This window comes from Medicago sativa, chromosome 1, assembly GCF_051527215.1.
Source record: "Medicago sativa cultivar Bolivia chromosome 1, Bolivia_mono, whole genome shotgun sequence".
Classification (NCBI taxonomy): Eukaryota; Viridiplantae; Streptophyta; class Magnoliopsida; order Fabales; family Fabaceae; genus Medicago; species Medicago sativa.
In genome coordinates this window covers 7,629,489-7,652,595 of record NC_140749.1, presented here as the reverse complement: position 1 = coordinate 7,652,595, position 23,107 = coordinate 7,629,489, and the positions used below count along the sequence as shown (strand labels likewise).

The 23,107-nt window shown below is 31.5% G+C and overlaps 2 protein-coding genes across 5 annotated transcripts; both read left to right on the top strand.

Annotated features, from left to right (window-relative positions):
• Positions 1-878: 878 nt before the first annotated feature.
• Positions 879-4,281, top strand: RTE1 (protein REVERSION-TO-ETHYLENE SENSITIVITY-like protein (DUF778)). Of its 4 annotated transcripts, none has more exons than XM_085700268.1 (3): positions 879-963; positions 1,890-2,264; positions 3,762-4,281. In XM_085700268.1, exons 2-3 carry the CDS (start codon positions 1,977-1,979, stop codon positions 4,182-4,184), a joined length of 711 nt encoding a protein of 236 aa, XP_085556394.1. In that variant the 5' UTR covers positions 879-963; positions 1,890-1,976; the 3' UTR covers positions 4,185-4,281. The 4 variants fall into 4 exon arrangements, with proteins under 4 accessions (XP_085556394.1, XP_085556411.1, XP_085556407.1 ...); XM_085700285.1 differs by having other exon boundaries at positions 1,865-2,264; XM_085700281.1 differs by having other exon boundaries at positions 1,849-2,264.
• A 9,048-nt stretch (positions 4,282-13,329) lies between these two features.
• LOC146952231 (uncharacterized) lies at positions 13,330-14,487 on the top strand. Its single transcript, XM_085717199.1, has one exon. It carries the CDS (start codon positions 13,330-13,332, stop codon positions 14,485-14,487), a length of 1,158 nt encoding a protein of 385 aa, XP_085573325.1.
• Positions 14,488-23,107: the final 8,620 nt, after the last annotated feature.

The window sequence follows — 23,107 nt, the reverse complement described above, 5'->3', positions numbered from 1 at the left end:
CCAATAATGAAGTAAATATTCAAAAAATTATTCAACCATGTCCGTTTTGCACGTTCCTTAAAACGACTTGGTTGTTTGTTGATTCCATACAAATGATTTCAGTCGGTGAGGGGCTTTGACTTGACTTGATAGTGACAGGCTCATAGTAGATTTATGGGGAATTAGTCGCTTTAGTCCCTGAATAGGAAAGGAGTTGTCACTTTAGTCCCTGAATGCAGAGAAATTGCAAAATAGTCCCTGAATGTAGACTCTGTCAGTCAATTTAGTCTCTGAATGTAGATTTCATTAGTCAATTTAGTCCCTGAATGTAAACTTAGTTACTCACTTTAGTCCCTGAAATTGACCAACAGAGTCTACATTCAATGACTGTTTTGCAATTTCTCTGCATTCAGAGACAAAAGTGAATACTCCTTTCATATTCAGGGATTAAAGTGACTAATTACCCTAAATTTATATATTGAATGAATATATTATAATTATATTATGATTTATTTTAAATGAATTATTTGCTAAAATAGTTAAATTTAATCATCTAGATTTCCTTTATGTCTGAGATTTCAATTTGCTTAGATCAATATGAAAATAGAAAAAGCTTTAAGAAGGAAAGAAAAAAAATATTAAAATAAAAAATATAAAAAATGCATATTGAGTTTATGGTAGTAGGGCCCACAGTGAAATATCTTCAAAGGGTTCATGCATCTATCCAGTTTCCCATCCCTTTGCTTCTCTTTCAAACCAATCCAAAGATTTCTCCAAATAAAGTAGTCATCATTAAATCACTAATAAATATTAATTTTATTCCATTTTTCTTTTCATTTTTATTTTTCCCAAGTTGCTTCAACCTCACAATAAATCTTTTATAGCAAAATGACCACACCACACCAACTTCTTCTGTCTTCTTTCAAAGTCCCATTGGAGACACATTTTCTTACACCCTTTTCTTCTTTCATCTTTTTGCTTCAGGTAAATACTTTAGACAATTATTTGTGTTTTTGTTTTTGTTTTTAAGAATGTCATAAAACATTGATGTTGTGATTTTGATATGTGTAATGTGTTTGAGACATTTGGGTGTTCATATTTAAGAATATTAGAATGCCCCTTTAGCTAAAGTATGTTTTTTTTCCTTCTTCTGTAGCTTATTGTTCTTGTTTGTGTTTGTGTTTTTTTGGGACTAACGTTAATTGCTTTGCTTGCATAATTAAGGATTTTGATTTGTTATTATCATCAATTTAAAACCTAGTTTGGTGTGTGTTTGATTTCATCTCTGTATGTTTGTGTTGTTCTCTATTAGTGTTGTAATTGATTTTCTGCTTGAATATGTGGTTTGAAATTGGACATGGTGGTTGTTTTATTGTTCTCATTCTGATATATAGAAATGATATTTTGAAATGCAAATTTGACGTTGAATTTCGAGAACAATTTAGATGATTTGGATACAATTAATTAACCACAGTTTTGAACTTTGTTAACCATGATTTTCATAAATATATAACAATTATATTAGGGGTTGTTTGTTGATTCTGGATTTCTGGTATCTTTGTCCTTTTGAATTTTCCTGAATATCTTGATTGTTTATAAAGGGACGGTGTCAGCATTTGAGATGCATACAAGGTTCAAAACTCTCTAACTGTAAATTTGTATTATTTTGTGACATTTAGCTCCTCAAAGTTCAAACTTTAATACTCTGAGAAGAATGTTTTTGTTGGTGTGTGTGTGTTTTGCGCTTATCTTGTATCCGATGTTGTCTTATTTATGTGGTTCAGCCTTTAGATCCTTAAACATATTTGAAACATGTTTGTCGTATGAAGATTGTCATTGATGAATCGATTTTATCAAAATTCATGACAGAATAACATTCTAACAGAATCTTTACGCTGTATTGTGGGCAGAGTTGGAATGTTTGGAGGAGTAGTTTGATAAAGTGATGCATTTCGGTAGAAATTTGAACAAAGCTGTATGTTGTGCCGTAAACTTTCATGATGGAGTTAAATGCAAGTTATGACATCGAACAATTGCGTCCTAAGAAAAAAATGGAGCATGATCTGTGGCCACTAGATCCAATTGATCCAAAGAATGCAAAATTTCCATGTTGTTTGGTTTGGAATCCACTTCCAGTTGTCTCATGGTTGGCACCCTTCATTGGTCATGTTGGCATTTGCAGGGAGGATGGAACTGTTTTAGATTTTTCAGGATCATATTGTGTGAATGTTGATGATTTTGCATTTGGTCCAGTAGCAAGATACTTGGAGCTCGATCGTAGACAGGTACCGTTTCTCAAATTCATCATCTCTATATCTCTTGTTGCCATCTGTTTGTTCAGATTGTTCCCATTTATCCCACAATAGCAGACATAAAATCAAACCCATGCACGCCTTGTTTTAGTTTAATGCAAAATTGAAAGAAAAAATTGGTTGGTGATACGATTTTCGGTAGTTGGTATTGAAAAATTCATGGACAGTATAGTTTAAGAGTGAAATTATTAAAGCCAAACATTATGTATTAGGAGTATATCAACATAACTAACCTATAAAGTAAAAACACCTCTCTAAAGTATTGTGTCGGACATGTTTTCGACACCGATACTTCTCAGACATGCCTTACACATGTGTCAGTAACCTCTTAACAGTGTCCAATCAATTTATTTTTTTGGATCGGACACCTGTTAGACACATCTTGGACACATGGCAAGAGACCAAGACTTGACACTCTGACCCAAGATTAGATCCTTTACTTTTTCTGAGACTAATAGCAAAATGATGCTTGTATTTTTTTTTTTTTTTTGTAGACACGTCATCATAGGAATTTTTTTTGAGAGGATCATAAGATTAATTAGTTGTTATAAAATTAATTATCCATCGTATCTTAGGATTATTTAAGGATTGTATTGTAAATTATTCCTCTTAGTACACTTTTTTGAGTTTGAGAGGGCAATTATCATCACCATAACTTTATTTGTAGAATGTCAATATATTAATCTTCATTCTCAACTTAGTTTTGTTGTATTATAAATACATGGTGCATGCGGTGTCCGGTGTCCTATATATTGGACATTAGCCGTGTCACAATATTTGTCTCCAGTGTTCGTGTCGGAACTGTGCTTCATAGTAACTAACTGCAATATTGACACTTATGTCCTTGCTTGCCATGGCGGTGCCATAGGCCACAATTTTGTATTTATACGGCGGGTTTTTTCCCTTTTGACATATTCCACCGTAGACAACACTGGTTTCTAATAGGTCGGTAAATATCATAAGATGATAATTAAAATCAGGACATCAATTGCATTTGGTTTTTAAACCACGTTTAGGTTTTGGCCTTTGGGGCTTGATTCCTAATATTGAACCTTCATGGTGTTTATGATTTTGTTTTTGTCTCAATTCCAGCTGCAAGATTCTGAATACACATGCCAATATTGAATCTAAGATGTTTTTGTGTTACCTTAACAGTTAAGCTCAGATTATTGTAACTCAGTTTAGGCCATTGTTTGATGCAATGATTGACCTTGCTTTCTGAAAAATAATTTGGATATAGGAGTAGTTGTGTGACACATAAACCAGTGTTGTGAAATAGTAGTTATAGCTTATCAGAATTCAAACAAACTGCTATTTCATGCAATCGTCGATTGTCAACACAGACATAGATGCCGTTTGATATGTTCTCCTCTTCCCCTACCCCTTAATTATTTTTTTAGAATGGAGTCAATTTTATTTTACTTGTTTGAAAGTGTTCACTCTTATTTGACACACTTGTCAATGTTACAGTGTTGCTTCCCCCCAAACCTATCTGGACATACATGCAAACATGGTTACCGGCATACTGAGTATGGGACTGCAATCACATGGGATGATGCCTTAAGGACAAGCTTACGACATTTCGAGAGTAAAACTTACAATCTTTTCACTTGCAACTGCCACTCATTTGTTGCTAATTGTCTGAATAGGCTATGTTATGGTGGATCAATGAGTTGGAACATGGTAAATGTAGGAATCTTGATACTATTCAAGGGACATTGGGTTGATTTTTGGTCTGTTGTAAGGTCTTTCTTGCCTTTTGTTGTGGTTGTTTGCATAGGTATTTTCATGGTTGGATGGCCCTTCTTACTTGGGTTACTATCCTTCTCTTTACTCTTAATTGGGTGGTTTCTATTAGGTACTTACCTAGTCAAAAGCCTATTAGAGTGCTAGATGTACTCTTGAATTGAAGGATGGTCATGAATTGTGTTTGTTTAAACCAAATAATGATTGATTCAGATGACAATATTGTTATTGCAACAAGAAATAAGTGCATTTGTGCCAACATTTTTTTTATTGCCGTAGAGACTACATCTCAAGAATTTAATTGCTATTGTATGATTGGAATTGAGGCTATTGGTTAAGTCAGATGTCTGAACTATTTCATTCAAGCACTATTGAATTAAGTTGCAAATTTTCATATTTTCCCACCACTTTTGTGGCCTAAAATCAACCATTGTTTGAGTCGAAAATCTGAGCTGCTATCAAAATTGTACCAGATGTGATACTTAATGGATAAAAAAGTTCGACCTTAAAAAGTGAGATTATTTTAGGAGGATCAAAATCGCAATTAAGTCTTGATATATTTTTTTTGGTCAAGTAGCCTAGTGGCTAGAAATTCACCGTTAATAAGAGAGGTGTCCGGGGTTCGAACCCCGGTCAATGCAATATGCATAATAAAGTTTTTTTTTTTACAGTAATTAGTATGTAATAAAGTTAACTTATAGTGTTAACCGAAACTTTTCCTTTTTCACAAAAAAAAGGAGACATTTTTTTGGATAGATAGACAAAATGAACTAACACACAAGTGGAGGAATCAAAGTTCGAACTCCCATCACGATGTCTAACCTAACAAATTTCAATGTTTTAAAGGAGCGATGAGAATCAAGCTCCATATTTTGGAGCTTTCCACATGTTAAAGGCTATCTAATGCAAGAACCTGCGCATTGTAAGATTTCCACCATTCTGCATGACAGGATAAAAGAAACACATAACTGAAGCAATTATACAGTAGTGAATCATTACAGTGTTACTTAACCAACATACCGTAAAGGAAATTCCAAGCATTGTTCATCTTTAAAACTAAAGTAATGATTTCATAGATAGCGTCAATAATTGAGTTGCCAGCATTTTTATGCTCTAACAGCGAGGCTTTACAAGAACTGCATACACTAACAGAATCAACTGTATGTGCTATATTGGCAGAAACACACACATGATGTTGGTCAATAACATGGAAACATCAAAGATTTTAAACAATATGTGGACTAAGAACACACATTAAGGGCAAGAAACAGAGCAGAGACAAGTTTGTTAAGAGTTGTTAATAGTTGGTTTATAGTTTGTCATGTTAGTAAGCATTGTTAGTTGTTATCTTCCTTTCATTTTCACATGAATTTATATGTATAGTGTCCATTGTATTCACTGTTATTCAATTTATCAAATCATCAATAATATTTGTTTATTAGTTTTCTATACTTTTTTCTTATGTATGAGTTTTATCAAGAATTGCATTAGAACTTGTGAATAAAACCTGAAGTAAAATCTAAAAACATACCGCCGTGAAGTCTTGGAAGGAAAATATACAGGAAAATCCAAAAAGAAGGTAAAGATTACTAATAGTGATATCATTAACTATTGCAGTTAGTGTTCGGAACACAGAAAAAACTTCTGATGTAATCTTCTTTTGCAACAGAAGGGATAATGTCCCACAAATAGAAGCCAGTGATACTAATACCGAAAGAAGCAAAATTATCTGCACAATCGACCTCCTTGATCATGTTAGTTTTGGGATGATGAACATTAATTACGATTAAAAGCTTTTACAATAACAAACTTATAAACAGAAATGTAAGAAGCTTTCTTAGTGAGAGTGCTGGATAGAGAAATGTAAGAAGATTTTATTGTTAATGTTCATTGTCCGTGAACTAATATGTATTACAGTTTAGCTTCTCCATCTCTGTTATAGAGACAACTTGCTGAGCAAGTTATCATTTAGAGCTTTGTTCTTCTAGTTGCTAGCTTACGCTTCTTAGCATACAACTCTACTTTTGTATAAATAACATTGTATTGATCACATTACAATTAATGAAAAACAAGAGATTCATTCATTTTCTCTCTTTGATAATATGGTATCAGATTTCTCTCTCTTGAGAGAGAAGTTTCGATCCTAACCGTTTTCTGTTACGGTTGCTTCCGCTCCAATCTTCATCTTCAACCTTTGATTCTTCTCTGTTTTCCGCCATTGTTGCTCACGGAAGCTTTTTCTCTTAGCTTCTTTGTTCTTCTTCTTTGCTTCAATCGGTGAATTCTTCTTCAATTTCTTCAATTTCTGCGTTTTACGCATTCTCTTCATCTTGATTTTGCGTTTTACGCACTATGCCTCCTCGTCAAGCACCTATCATCATTCAAGCTGCACCGAATCAACCAGATGTTGAATCGGTTTTCTATGTTCATCCGAGCGAAGGTCCAAATTCGGTTACTATCATCCCTAAGCTCAATGGCTCCAATTACTTAGCGTGGAGTCGTTCCATGAAGCGTGCCTTGGGAGCGAAGAACAAACTCGCCTTCATCAATGGCGTTCTTCCACAACCAGATGCTCTGGATTTGAACAGAGCAGCGTGGGAACGGTGCAATCATCTGATACACTCATGGATTATCAATTCAGTTTCTGAATCCATAGCTCAAACGATTGTTTTCTATGATTATGCATCAGAAGTTTGGGAGGATCTGAAAGAGAGATTCTCCAAAGCTGATAGGATCAGAATTTCTACTCTTCGTTCTTCCATTAACAACCTCAAGCAAGGAACAAAAACGGTTTCAGAATATTTTACTGAAATGCGTGCACTTTGGGAAGAACTTAATTCACATAGGCCTCTTCCAAAGTGCTCATGTCTTCACCAATGCCGTTGTGAATCTTCAACTCTTGCTCATGAATACCGTGTTGAAGATCAAATCATGCAGTTCCTTGTTGGTTTGAATGAACAATTTTCTGTTGTCAAGACTCAGATCTTGCTCATGGATCCTCTTCCTTCGTTAAACAGAGTATATTCCTTGGTGATTCAGGAAGAGAGTAATAATGCACCTATACTTCCTCTTCCTACTGAAGAATCCAATGCTTTGATCAATGCTACTGACTCTAAGAAGCCTTATGGTCGTGGTAGAGGTCATTATGGTAACCAGAAGAATTCTTCTAGGCATTGCACCTTTTGCAATAGAACTAATCACACCATAGACACATGCTACTTGAAGCATGGATTCCCAAATTCAAATAAACCACCAAACTCTAATACTCTCTCTCATGGATCTACTAACAATGTTACAGTTGAAACTGGAAATACAAGTAACATTGAGCAGGGGAATGGTGATTCAGGTTTTAGTATTTCTCAAGACAGATATGAGCACCTTGTGAGCCTACTTCAACAAGCAACTTTATTGCCTGCAGCTGTAGCCCCTTCTGTGCCTCCTTCTGCCTCTACTTCAAATCAAATTACTTCTTCTCAATCCATTCCTCTTGCTACCTACCAGTCAGGTATACATAGTGCTTTTTCTTGTTCTCTTCATATGAATTCCATGCCTGTCTGGATTATAGATTCAGGAGCTAATGATCACATATGTTTCTCTAAAACTCACTTTACCTCATTTTACAAAATCAAACCTGTTCTTGTTACCCTTCCTAATGGTACTTCTCTATATGTGCATTATGCTGGAACTGTCCATTTTACTCCTCATTTGTATCTGACTCATGTTTTGTACTCTCCTGAATTCAAAGTTAATCTCATTTCTGTTTCAAAACTCTCTGAATCTTTATCTTGTAGTGTCAATTTTGGTTCTAATAGTTGTATTATACAGGATGTGACATCACAGAGGATGATTGGTTTGGGTAATAAGTCAGATGGTCTTTACAAGTTGTCTATGCAGTTTGACAATCAGAAGCTGCAACTTCCTCATAGTTTTCAGTCTTTACCAAATAAAGTGGCACATAGTGCTTGTAATATCTCTGATTCTAGTATTTCTAAGTCTCAAAGTGTCTTTGATAACTCTAGGATACCTGAATCTGCATTGTGGCATTTCAGGCTTGGACATTTGTCCAATCAGAGACTCTCATATATGACTCATTTGTATCCCACTATTATTGTTGATAATAAAGCTGCATGTGACATTTGTCATTTTGCTAGACATAAGAAATTGCCTTTCTCTCATAGTATTTCACATGCTGATAGTAAATTTCAGTTGCTTCATTTTGACATATGGGGTCCTCTTGCAATTCATTCTATTCATGGACACAAATATTTTCTCACCATTGTTGATGATCACACTAGATTTCTGTGGATCATTTTACTAAAATCTAAAGCTGAAGTTCCCCTTCATGTCAAAAACTTTGTTGCTATGATTGATAACCAGTTTCATGTCACACCTAAAATCATCAGAACTGACAATGGTTCTGAATTTCTCCTCAATGACTTTTATGCTTCCAAAGGAATTTTGCACCAAAGGTCATGTGTTGAAACTCCCCAACAAAATGGGAGAGTTGAAAGAAAGCATCAACATATATTAAACATAGGCAGAGCCTTACTTTACCAATCTAAACTGCCTTTGTCTTTTTGGTCTTATGCTTTCCTTCATGCTGTCTATTTGATCAATAGGGTTCCAACTCCTGTTCTTCAAAATCAGTCTCCATACCATTTACTTTATAATACTCCACCTGATGCTACTGATTTTAAGGTCTTTGGTTGTCTTTGTTATGCTTCATCCATTCAAAGTCATAGAACTAAACTTGAAACTAGAGCCAGAAAGTCTGTTTTCTTGGGATACAAGTCAGGTTTCAAGGGTTACATTTTGTATGATTTACACACCAGAGAACTTTTCATTTCCAGACATGTAGTTTTTCATGAATGTATTTTACCTTACAAATCAAATCCCTCTTTTAAGAGTCATGATTGGGAATATTTCACATCCATTCCATCATCTTCTTCCATTCCACCTGACTGTGATACCAATCTTCCTTCTTCTTCCACTGACATTGTTTCTCACACCACTCCTGCATCTCATCCTATTTCTGATGCACCTATTCCTCCTTTAATTAGACATTCTTCCAGAAATAAAACCACTCCTTCCTACTTGAAGGATTTTGTCTGTTCCAATAAAGCATCTGCATCTGCATCTGCTAATCACTTGAATTCTATTTGCAATTTTGTTTCATATCATAATATTTCTAATCCTCATTCTCATTTCATTTTGTCTCTTCATGCTCATACTGAACCTAAATCCTACACTGAGGCAAATAAGTTTGAACGTTGGAGGAAAGCTATGCAAGTTGAGCTCACTGCACTTGAAAATACTGGAACTTGGAAAATCATTGATTTACCCCCAAATGCTCAACCTATAGGCTGTAGGTGGATTTATAAAGTCAAACATCATGCAGATGGCACTATTGAGAGATACAAGGCTAGACTTGTTGCTAAGGGCTACAATCAAGTAGAAGGTTTAGACTACTTTGACACCTACTCACCTGTAGCCAAGCACACCACCATCAGATTAGTTTTAGCTCTAGCCTCATTGAACAATTGGCATCTTCACCAACTGGATGTGAACAATGCTTTTCTGCATGGGGATCTCCAAGAAGATGTGTACATGGACATTCCCCCAGGTGTTGCCACCAATAAGCCTAATCAGTGCTGCAAGCTTCTTAAATCCTTATATGGACTCAAACAGGCTAGTAGGAAATGGTATGAAAAACTGGCATCTCTGTTACTTAGTCATGGTTATAAACAAGCTGCAGCAGATCATTCTTTATTCATCAAACATAGCACTCATCAGTTCACTGCATTACTAGTATATGTAGATGACATCATACTAGCTGGTAACTCTTTGGATGAATTTGTTTTCATTAAAAACATTCTTCACAATTCATTCAAAATCAAGGATTTGGGACAGCTCAAATATTTCCTGGGTTTGGAAGTTGCTCATTCAAAACTGGGTATCTCATTATGTCAAAGGAAATACTGCTTGGATCTGCTATCTGATACAGGTTTCTTGGACTCTAAACCTGTGGCCACTCCTTCAGATCCATCCATTAAGCTCTATCATGATGATTCTCCTCCATTTACAGACATTCCTGCATATAGAAGGCTTGTTGGTAGACTCTTGTATTTGAATGCCACCAGACCTGACATTACTTTCATTACCCAGCAATTGAGCCAGTTCTTGTCTCAGCCAACCCAAACACATTATAATGCAGCCTTAAGAGTGCTCAAATACCTCAAGACATGCCCTGGCAAAGGTCTCTATTTTCCAAGATCATCACTTCCTTACATACAGGGATACTCAGATGCTGACTGGGCAGGTTGCAGAGACACTAGAAGGTCCATTTCTGGACAATGTTTCTTCCTTGGAGACTCATTGATCTCATGGAGAACTAAGAAACAACTCACAGTTTCTAGATCTTCCTCTGAGGCTGAGTATAGGGCACTTGGAGCAGCTACATGTGAGCTTCAATGGTTGTTGTATCTCTTGAAGGATCTGCAGATTTCATGCACTAGGGTTCCTGTCTTGTATTGTGACAATCAAAGTGCACTTCATATATCAGCTAATCCAGTCTTTCATGAGAGAACCAAGTATTTGGAGATTGACTGTCATATTGTTAGAGAGAAGCTTGCTGCAGGAATCATGAAGCTTCTTCCAGTTTCATCCCAAAATCAACTTGCAGATTTTTTTACAAAATCTTTACTTCCTCAGCCATTCAGTTCTCTATTGATCAAGTTGGGTTTAGTTGACATATATAAACCTCCAACTTGAGGGGGACTATTACAGTTTAGCTTCTCCATCTCTGTTATAGAGACAACTTGCTGAGCAAGTTATCATTTAGAGCTTTGTTCTTCTAGTTGCTAGCTTACGCTTCTTAGCATACAACTCTACTTTTGTATAAATAACATTGTATTGATCACATTACAATTAATGAAAAACAAGAGATTCATTCATTTTCTCTCTTTGATAATAATATGATCAATGACATCCTTTCTTTTTTTATCTCAGTTACTTTGGCAACAATCAAGTTAGGGTTCAAAATTTATACACAATAATGCAATAAAAAGAACGGACAGACGAACCCGTCAAAATGCTAGTGGTAGATAAAAAAAACCTTATGTTATAAAAAAGATAATAGAGTATATATAATATATTTGTTATCTATAAAATTGTTGGAATCTTCAAAAAGAATAGTTAAGAAAAGTATTATCACACTCATTTTATTTCTTACAAGCGGGTTAGCATGATTGCTTGTTTCCTATTCTATTGCGATTAATTGAATATTTAAACTATCTTATATCATTATAAATTTTTTATGTTAAAAAAAATTATTATAAATATTTAGCATATACCACATTTAAATGTCCTGGTGCGCTTAGCTCAGTTGGTATGGACAATGCATATGCATAAAAGCATAAAAATATGCAAGGTCCAAGGTTCAAATCTCGGCCACCACAAAAAAAAAAAACATTCAAATAATTTTCGTAAATAAATTAGATTAAGCTCTCTTATTGTTCCTTTTTTCCTAATAAGATATCCTTCTGGGATTGGTCTTATTATCATGAGATTTAAGTAATTTTTTAATTAAGATTTTACGTAATATATTGAAAGTGAAATGGGGTGTACAAAATAGTTTAAACGATTGGTCCTTTTAATTTTTTTTTTAAACGAATGGTATAATTCAAGCAATGAAAAATTATGTCCAAAGACGGGCACCGACTTGTCCGTCTTTTTGCTTTTTATAGTGCGCTAAGACTTGTAAATTTTGAACAGTGTTTTCTATGAAATTTTAATTTTGATTACAAATATATGTATATTTGTGACTTTTTTCTTCAAAAAAGAAGATGATATTTGTGACATTCATATCTTAACAAACCCAACAAACCATATTTATCTTTTTCAATAATAAAAACAATGTAGCAAGTATGATATTAATTCTTATCTTTTTGAGTGACCCTAACAATCTAACATTAATATAAGAAAAATTATTTAAAGGTATAGTCAAAGTAATGAAAAAGTCAGCCTAAAATCTCATAATGTATAGTAAGACTAGCACATAAAATGTCATGTATAGTAAGACTAGCACATAAAATGTCACTGTGAGCTTAACTCAGTTAGTATATATGGACAATGCATAAAAATGTTACTGTGAGCTTAACTCAGTTGGTATATATGGACAATGCATAAAATATGTAAGGTCCGGGGTTCGAACCCCGGCCACCACAAAAAAAAAAAGACTAGCACATAAATTTTTAAAAAAAAAACATGTAAATATGAAAGAAAGAAAAAATCATCGCAAAACAACCATATCATCTTAATATATTGTTTTTTTTTGAAAGAATCTTAATATATTGTTATAGATAGATTAATTCATCTAGTTTTTTTTATAAAAGCACAAGTGGCTATAGTCTTAAAAAAAATTGCTCACGTTTTTTTTTCCTATTTTCTTTTAAATTGGTCAAATAGTTTTTTAACAAACTAAATCTTTTTGCTCTAAAAAACGAACTAAATATTTTGTAAGGAAAAAAGAACTAAATCTTTTTTGAGGAAAAAAGAAATAAATATTTTAAATTGGCCAAATAGTTTTTCAATGAACTAAATCCTTTTGCTCTAAAAAACTAACTAAATCTTTATTTTAATTAAGGGAAAAAGAAATAAATCCTTTTTTAAATTGGTCAAATAGTTTTTTAATGAACTAAATCCTTTTGCTCTAAAAAACTAACTAAATCTTTATTTTAATTAAGGGAAAAATAACTAAATCCTTTTTGAAGGAAAAAGAACTAAATCTTCTTATATCTAGTTTTAAAAAAAAAATATCACCGTTTGATTATTTTGCTTTCCAAGTTTGTTAAAATTTTCTCCTGAACAAAAGTTTGTTATAATTTTTTTTCTTTTCTATTTCTTACTTTTGTCGAAAGATTAATTGTTAGGTCACTTATATTGAGATTTGGAAAAGGATTATTTTCAAAGAAAAAAATTTGTTACAAAAGATTTTGAAGGAGATATTTTGTGAGAAGATTTGTTCCTAATTTTATGAAGGAAAAGATTTGTTTACTTAATAAGCATTACTTTAAGTGTTATAAAGCTAGGGCTTCGTAGTTATAAATACACGCCTTCTCCTCAAAGCTACAAACTTATAAGTACTATTCACTGTTCTTCTCTTGCTCTATTCCAGAAAGCTTGATAACAAACTTATACTATTCACTGATCTTCTTTTCCTCCTCTTTTTTCACCCGTCAACCCACCTGCTCTTCCTATATTCCTCCTTTTCTTCATCCTTCTCAACAACGCCATGGAAGTCCCTCAAGATATTGCTTTTGAGATATTTTCATGGCTACCGGCAAAGAGCGTTTGCAAGCTTAACTCAACTTTCAACTCAGTCACTGGATTTCCAGAAGAAGCGGCTTTCAAAAGAAAGCAGTCTCGTAATTTATTGGGGAGGGATGACACATGCCTCTTCATCCAACCCGAACGGATAATCCAAAAGTACGAAAAACGAGTCGAGTTACATCCTCTACCTGAAGACGGTCAATCTTCTGGTGTTCCTAAGAATGTTCTTGGACTCCTATCAAATTCAACCAGTATCTTAGGTTCAAGTAATGGTTTGCTTCTTTGCCAAACCATTAATGATCATGGTCCAATTGAGTTTTTCATATTTAATCCAATCACCAAGTGTAGGTCTTTCATTCCTACCCCAGAATCACTTCAAAGAAATCATAATTTTGCTAATATAAACATCATGTTAGATTGCTCTTCAGATGACTATAAGGTGTTTCTTTTTGAAAATCCAATGGAATGGTCATCCAATTGCCATACATGCAGTGTTTATCATGAAAAGGAAGGTGTGTGGAAAACAATGGATAATGGTTTCCTCTCTGGTGGAAGAAACATGAACTTTGACATGTACGTGTTTCATAACAAAGCCATTCATATTATCTCAGATTGTTCTCATTATTTTGCAAAACCTAGTCCTTTTTACAAGCCATACATAATGTCTTATCATCTCGAGAATGGAAACTCGACAATGCTGAGGTTGCCGAGAGAAGCCATTAGAGGTTGTCATACCATGTGTAATCTGAGCATATTCAATTGGGGTAAGGTGACAAGTTCGAAACGATCAATTTGTTTGGTGAAATTATTAAAAAATTCAATTTTTACTGTTTGGTATTTAAAAGATTACGAGTCGAGTTCATGGAAAAAGGTTTTGAAAGTTAGAGTGAGAGGACTAGGGTTACAAGAAAAAGATCCTCAAGTTACCGGGTTTACAGTTATGAATGGTGATCTCTTGGTTTTTGCTACTGAGAAAAAAGTTTATAGTTGTGGTTTGAATGAAGAAAGATTTATGATGGTCGAGGAAATATGCGAACACAATTGTCTATTCAACCTTCGTTTTATCACCTATTCAGACACATTTCGATCTTGTGGGACAAATGTTGTGCCTTGGAACTGATGTTGCAGCATGGAAATTTGATGTAGTCCAACCAATACTACTATGTGCGGCCAAGTTTAATTAGTAGATTTTTAGTGCTTTTGACAAGTTGTGTCTAATTAGTTATAATCTTTGGATTTATTTCCTTTCATACAATTTCTCTTTATTCAATTTGGTTTTCTATTTAGTGTCTTTTATTTTTTCAGCTGTGTTATTATCAATTTCTCTTTATATTTTGTTATCTTTCAATTGGTTTATAAGCTTATTTTATCTCTGTGATTGATGAGGTCCCCATCAGTTTCAATGCTATCAAGAATGTGTGTTCTTTTGTTGGAAGGGCAATTAAATACATATCAATACACTTGATACTTACATGATTATTTTGTTCTAGCTAGAGTAAGATTTTTTATTCCACGTGTCACTTTAACATCCATTCTCAATATTTTATGATTTTTTTTTTATTTTTTAAAACCAATATTTTATCTAGCATAAATATCTCAACAAACTTTTGATCTTATCCTCTTAATTTTTTATTGAATTTCTAATAATTTATGTAGTTGAAATATCTCAACAAACTACGTATAATACTTTCAACAAAGATTACATACATGATCTTATTTTATGATTAAAAGGCTTCAATTATTTTAATTAGTTTTTTTTTTTAGGAATAGAAGCTTCAATTAGATACTAAGTAATATTTAAGCACCGTATCATTCAATTAGTTTTTCTTTTCAGGAAATAAAGGCTTTGATTAGTTATTATGTTATCTTTTAGCATCATATTCTAATGCAAATGTTAACTATAAATAAATGATTTTTTGTTATTCACATATTTTGAGTACAAACGGAAATCCTAAACCTTCTTTTCATCTAACATTTTTCCTTCTTCAGTTTTGTCAAACACCAATTCTATTATTTCTTCTACAAATACTTTGATATAGTATTTTTTTTTTTTAGGAACTTTGATATAGTATATATTTCAACCACTTTCTAATGCTACTTTTTAATATAACATGTTTTCATCTTTTTGTTATTTTTATGTTTTGATTTTAGAAGACAACTTTTCAAACATCTAAAACACTTATATTGATGTTTTACACACACAATACCTTGATTCAATTTTGATTCCCGACTAACCAAATCATAAATTTCATGTTTTTATTTTTCTTTTCCAAAAATTATGGGTTACAAAATTTAACTCCATTGATGACGTCAATCAATCAATAGTATATAAATAAAGTTAAGATATTTTGTGACGTTTCGACTCCACGTTTATTCTCAATTTTTTTTATTAATCTTCTATTTTTACGTGAAGATTTAATTTTGCATAGATATCTCTACAAATTCTTTCTTTTCATCAAAAAGATTTTATTCTTCTTTCTATTTAGCATCAATAGTGTGCGCGCGCGCCTATGTCTATATATATATATATATAAAGTAAAGTTTTTTATGTCATGTGTCACTTCCACGTTTATTCGCAATATTTTTATTATTTTTTTATTTTTTAAAACCAATATTTAATTTGGCATAAATATCTCAACAAAGTTTTGATCTTATCAATTAAATATTTGACTTAACTTTTTATTGAATTCCTAATATTTTATGTAATAGAAATATCTCAACAAATTGCATACGATACCCTTCATTCATATCCATTAAATATTTAATTTTTTTTAGGAAAAGAAGCTTCAATTAGTTACCATGTAATCTTTCAACACCATATTATTCAATTAGTTTTTCTTTAACGAAAAAAAAGCTTTGGTTAGTTATTATATTATCTTTTAACAACATATTCTAAAAAAAATGTTAACTGTAAATAAATGAGTTTTTTAATTAAAAAAATAAAAATAAAGGAATTTTTGTTAACCACATATTCACATATTTTGAGCATAATCCGAAACACAAACCTTCTTTTTATCTAACCTTTTTCCTTCTTTAGGTTTCGCAAACACCTATTCTTTTGTTATTTTTGTACTTATATTTTGATTTTTATATTATATATATCAACCACCTTCTAATGCTACTTTTTAATATAATATGTTTTTGTGTTTTGGTTATTTTTATTTTTGAAGAAAACTTTTCAAACAACATCTTACAAATTTCTAATGATGTTTACACACATACTTGCAGTACCTTCATTCAATTTTGATTCCTAACTAACCAATAAATTTCATCACTCTGATTTTTATTTTTATTTTCTAAAAATTATGGCTACAAAATTTGACCTCATTGATATCATAACCATCAATAATAAATACAAATTATTGAGATTCAAGATTATGATCGTATAGAGAATGTCAAACTTCAAAGATCGAGACCAGATTGATTTATTCGATATGGTTTTCATGGATAAAAAAGTATGCATTAGTTCTTTTTCTTTGTTAACTTTTACAAACTAACATGACTTTATTTAAAATTATTTTATATGATAATTAATCTTTTTTTTTTTTGCTAAGCAGGGAGAGACAGACAGAGATCAGGAGACAACACCGACATCCCAACTAGGTTGGCACCCCGGGACGCCTCCGTCCTATGCCTTCCAATCTCTAAAATTTATTAAAAAAGAGGGAAAATATATACAAGGAGAGGGGGGACTAGGCCAAAACCCTCAATGAAAAAGCCAAAACAAAAATAAAATAAAAAAAATCCGACGTAAGTCTATAATTGGGTGAGCCAATTCTATCTCAAAAGAAGTCGAAAAGCAACTCTGCAGGAAGCGTGGTTAATCTTTACGATTTTTATTTGTTATGTTTTATTATTGTTTTTAGAACATTTGAATGTATAGTTATTCACAATTTTTGTTGACTTTTGTTGTTTCTAATATTCTAAGGAGCAAAATTCAATGCATTGTGTGGAGTGACAAAATGTTCAATGCATTGTGTGGAGTGACAAAATGTCAAAATATCAATTTATGCTGGTTGAGGAAATGTGTGATGAGATAACAAATATCTCAGTTTCTAAGAATAACTGTAAGTTTAATCCAACTTGTCTTGACTATAGACTATTTTATTTTAAGGATATGACTAACGACTATTTTTTTATGGAGTCAATTTTTTTTATATCTATTGCCTGTTTATTTGTTATAGTTTTTTTTATTGCATTGGATATCAACTTCACCTTTCATATTTTTTTAAAGATATTATTGGAGTATTAGCTGCAAAGGGAGAACTTACAGAATACACAAGTGGTGTCCAACCAGCCAATTATATGCAGAGGAGGGGAGAAACTCACGTGCACACTATCGAAAGAATATGCAAATCAACTTATTGACTTTATGTCTGAAAATCCAGATGTTCCCATTATGTTGATATTGCAATTGGCTAAGTTTAAATTGTACAGTTCTTAAGAAATTCTTACGCGTTTCAAATTAAAGTTTACTTTGTATATTAAAAATTGTTTGCAAATGTTTATTTTTTTTATATTTTGGACCTTTAGAAAAAAAAAAAAAAGGGAGTATCAAACACACCCTATAATAATTCAAAACTAATAATTAACGATGTTGTTCCTGAAGTTCAATAACTCCAAACCAGGTATTCACAAATTACTAATCAAACAAAAATCTTTAATTAAAAGATCCAGTTATATATTATTTCATGTAGCACAACAATTGTTTAATTTTATTAATTTAATAACGAATATGAATTTATGCGAGTCCGAAAACTTAAAAAAAGATAATTTTATTCTATATGTGTTAATATTTTTACCAAATCCCGTTAATTTTATCTGTATGTGCAACTATAAATTTACGAGTATTTATAATATGGTTTATTTTATTATATTCGTGTGTATTTATTAAAATATTCGTCACATACCAATCTGTGATAAATTTTATTTGCGGATATCATACATACAATTTTTTGATCTTCTTGAATATGTCTAACCCGGGCAACGCCGGGTAAATACACTAGTATATACTCCCTCCGTCCCATATTATAAGCAAAAAAAAAATCACACTTATTAAGAAAACTAAAACATAATAGTTTGTAACATAGTTTTTTGTGTTATCTTTGAAATAAGTTTTATAGGAAGATGTAAAAACAATTTTTATTGGTAGTTGATTATAGAGAAAATGAAAAAGAGAGCAAATTGAATGCACTTTGCATTTAATTTTCCTTTGGAAAAGATAATTTTTTGAAAAACATAATTTTTTTTAAGCAAAATAAAGTTCAAATAAAATAAAAATGAAGTACAAGACTGGAGGGACATGAACCTGACCCAGAAAACCACAAACTCAAACCCTAACGGGTGATACATCGAATCAGAACACAAGTGGTAAATAAAAAACAACTCTAAACAATCCTTCCATGATAAAAGTTGGTCTTTTTTGCTTATAATTTGGGACAAAGAAAATGAGTTTTTTTGCTTATAATTTAGGACGGAAGGAGTATATAAAGTATGTTTTGTATGCCACATGTTGCTTCCACGTTTATTCTCAATATTTTTATTATTTTTTCTGTTTTCTAAAATTAATATTTTATTTAGCATAAATATCTCAACAAACTTCATCCCTCAAAAAAAAAAAAATCTCAACAAACTTCATATATTAATTTTTTTTTGAAGAAATATTAATTTGTTCTTATTGCTAAATATTTTAATTTTAATATTTATGTAGCATAAATATCTCAATAAACTACTATTATATTTTTAAATTTTCTAATCATCAATAGTATCAATCAATATTCAATAGTCAATCTTTTATTCTCTTCTCTATTTATGAAAGTTAACGACTAACAAAAACACAATTTTTTTCTCATCCTAATCATTTTAGTTGACACCTTGTTTACACCGATTTTTGGTAATGTAAACTTCATTATCCATCAATGGTGACAAATGTGTTTTTAAAGGGGATCGTTCAAGTCTTGCGGTTTATGACATCACTTCATGCATTCTTTAAGAACATTAACGTTAGAATTGCATCCAACATCTTTTAATATCAAGTTGTCTCATGACAACATGATAGATAAAATGCTCAAGTGAGCATGTTTAAAAGAAGAAGAAAGAAAAGAAAGATGAAAAGATATGCAAATTGTAAAAGAGGAAAATAAATCAAGAACAATAATATTAAATTGCAAGAATGTAAAGGGTGGTTGGAATCTGTCAATCTGCCATTCCTGAACCCTTTTGCTCTCGCGGCGTGCAGGTGTTACAGAGTTTTCAGAAATCAAGAAACCAACCACTTTTTCTTATTACAAACTGATATATATATATATATATATATATATATATATATATATATATATATATATATATATATATATATAGACCTTGTAGGAAAAACTACCACTAAATCCTACGGTCTAGATTTAAAATAGAAATAACTTCTTATAACTTCCCAAGACACTAGAAAATAACTTCCATGCACTAAGACACTAGGAAATAACTTCAATGCACTTCAGCCTTGTATGCCGCTACACATTCCACTTTGCCTTATTGCACTCCGACTTTAACTTCCTTGGTTGAAATTGCGGTGTGTCGAAGTCGGTATGTTATTGGTCGAAATCCCTTTGCACTTTGCAGCATGTCGAAATAACTCATCCGCCTTGTCGAAAATATAATCATGAGTTCGACCAAATATTTCATTTTTGGTACTAACACACCTCAGTATAAAATCTAAAAAAAAATATCTCTAAATTATTGAATGTCAAAATAACATTTATTCTAATCTGTAACAAACAGGCTCTATGAGGCTGTGTTGTTTTATGTTATAGTTTTTTTAAAACACAAGGATCTACAGAAAAGAAAAATCTAAAAACAGTTTCAAATGAAAAGATAGTAAGAATAGCTTTTAAGAAAATATATCTTTTGAGAGACGGGAGAGAGTGAGTATCAAAGGATGAAGATAACTTTGTAACAAAAAAAAATTCATTTATATAGTTGTATCCAAAAAAATTAAATTAATTTTTTTCAAAGAAGAGGTTGTTATTACAATAAATAAAAACAAAATTGATTTTGTTTCTTTTATAAAATCTCTGAAAAATAATCTCTAAATTATAGAATGCCAAATCATTTTTTTAATCTACAAAAAACAAGCCATATATTCAATTTACATTTTCTAGAATTAAGTTTATGATGTTCATGTACTTTTATCTCACATTGGGTCTATTTGATGCAATAGAAGTATAGAACTACATTCATATGATTTTTTTTTCTTTTTTAGAAAATCCAATGAAAAATGACAATCTTTTATGCACATGTTCACTCTCATATATTATGCATTGTCTACCAACTGAACTAAGCTCACGAGGACATATTTTCATGAATAACTTCCTATATATATATATAATCACTTATATTATTCACACACTTTTATACGTATTTGATTCAAGTTGTATGCAATATATTTTATTATTTCTTCCATAAAAAATTATTATTCTTTTATCTTTCCTTATTTTTTCCCAACACTCTTCAATCATTTTATTTATTAAGGTTTTTTCCTACTTTATAATATTTATCTCTGATTATTCCCGTCATAATATAATTTTTCTTATGTTTATGCTAATTTTTTATCTCATTATTCTTTATTATGCTTGAAAGATTGAAAGGTACTAATTTATTTTTTGGTATATTTTGATTTTATTTTACTATGCTTTGTGGGGTATAAGAAAAAAGAATGCGATGTTGAACATTTTCATTTGTCAAGCAACAAAAGAAAAAAATTAAATTCATAAATGTTTCTTTTATTTGTTCTTCTTAGATCTTTATTTCCTTTTATATTAACAAAAATTTGTTACATCAATTTTGAATGAAATAAAGTTTGTATTATTCTTTGGACTCTATCAATACTTTGAGATTATTATTATTATTATTATTATTTTATATATTAACAAGAATTTGTTGCAGCTATTTTGAATGACAAATAAAGTTTGTATTATTCTTTGGACTCTATCTTTGAGATTAATTCTTTTTAGTGGAAATGTTACTTTATTATTATTATTATTATTATTATTATTATTATTATTATTATTATTATTAATTTTTTTACTATATAAATAATAATAATTTTGGTGTTGTTGTTACTATACTATTATCAAGGATGATAATAGATGTTCACGTGTATACATGGTAGTTAACTATTTATTTGATAAAATTGGTATTTATACGTCGTTCTCACATTCGTGTGAATATCTGTTATACGAGTATTAGTGCTGTTAAGGTATTTACAAATATTTGCAAAAAACAACGAGTAAAATAATCTATTTATAAAAAAAAATGTATTTTTATAAAATAATCTTTTTTTTGAGGGAATTTTTATAAAATAATTGAAACTATGTTAATCGGCATCAGTAGACCATGATAAACACCCCTGCTGCTATGGCAAGACGCTTTCAACCAGTTGAAAAGAAAGGGGGTGGGAATTAAGCTCCATATTTTGGTGCTTTCTACATCTTAAAGGCTATCTGATGCAAGAACCAATCTGGTATTTTAAGATTTCCACCATCCTACATAACGAGAGAAAAAAATGAAAACATATAAAGTGAAGCAATTATACATTAATGAGTCATTACGGTGTCACTTAACAACGCTACCACCGGATAAATTTCAAGTACTGTTCATCTTTAAAATTAAAGTAATAAATTTAAAGATAGAATCAGTAAAAGTTTCTAGCCTTTTTATGCTCTAACAATGATGTTTTACAAGAACTGCATAAGACAGTAGAATCAATTGTATATTAGCAGAAACACTCATTGAAATGAACTATAAATGTGTCGATAGAATATGAAGTAAAATCTATCAATTGTATATTAGCAGAAACACTCATTGAAATGAACTATAAATGTGTGGATAGAATATGAAGTAAAATCTGAAGACAAACCTACATAAAGAAAGCAAGGATTGCCCCTGACAATGATATCATTAACTACTGCACTCTGATTCAAAAAAAAAAAAAATTAACTACTGCACTTAGTGTTTGGTACACACACAACAAAACAAAACACATTAGACAGTTTAGACAAACTTCTCTACAAACACTTTTATCAAAATAATCTTGTAAAAACTATGAATATTTTAAACAATAATTTCTCGTATATATTGAAATTAGCTTTCGTTGCTTTTGGATTTCCAAACTGTTGTATTTGGATTTCCAAATTTTATTATCTATCGAAGTTGTTACTAGGTTGAGTCACGACCAGGTCGCTCTCTTTTAAGACGTTTCGTGGCACTGCCCAAAATTGTGCAAGGTAGACTATCAACCACGCCGCCTCCAGGATAAAACAAGCCCAACTACAACTGTGCGGTTAACTACTGCACTGTAGAAAACCGTTCGAGAATTACACCCTCAAATATGATACTAAGACCACTCTTTAATACTGAAACCACTTTAATATGGTACTGTTACCACTCTATTATGGTACTGAGACCACTCAAATATGATGTTACCACCATTCTAATTATTAACTTCTCCAACTATGATACTATGATCACTCAAATATGGTTTTACACCATTCCAACATCTAACTTCTTCAAGAGTTGAAGAAGAATATATTTTAAGATCATTCATAATTTTGAAGGGACATTATACCGAAAAAGGGACTATAATCTTAAATTATTTTTTATTCCGAAGGACATAAAAATATCGAAGGGGCTATGAACTTAAGACCATTCTTAATTCCGAAGGGACATTAAACCGAAAAGGGACTATG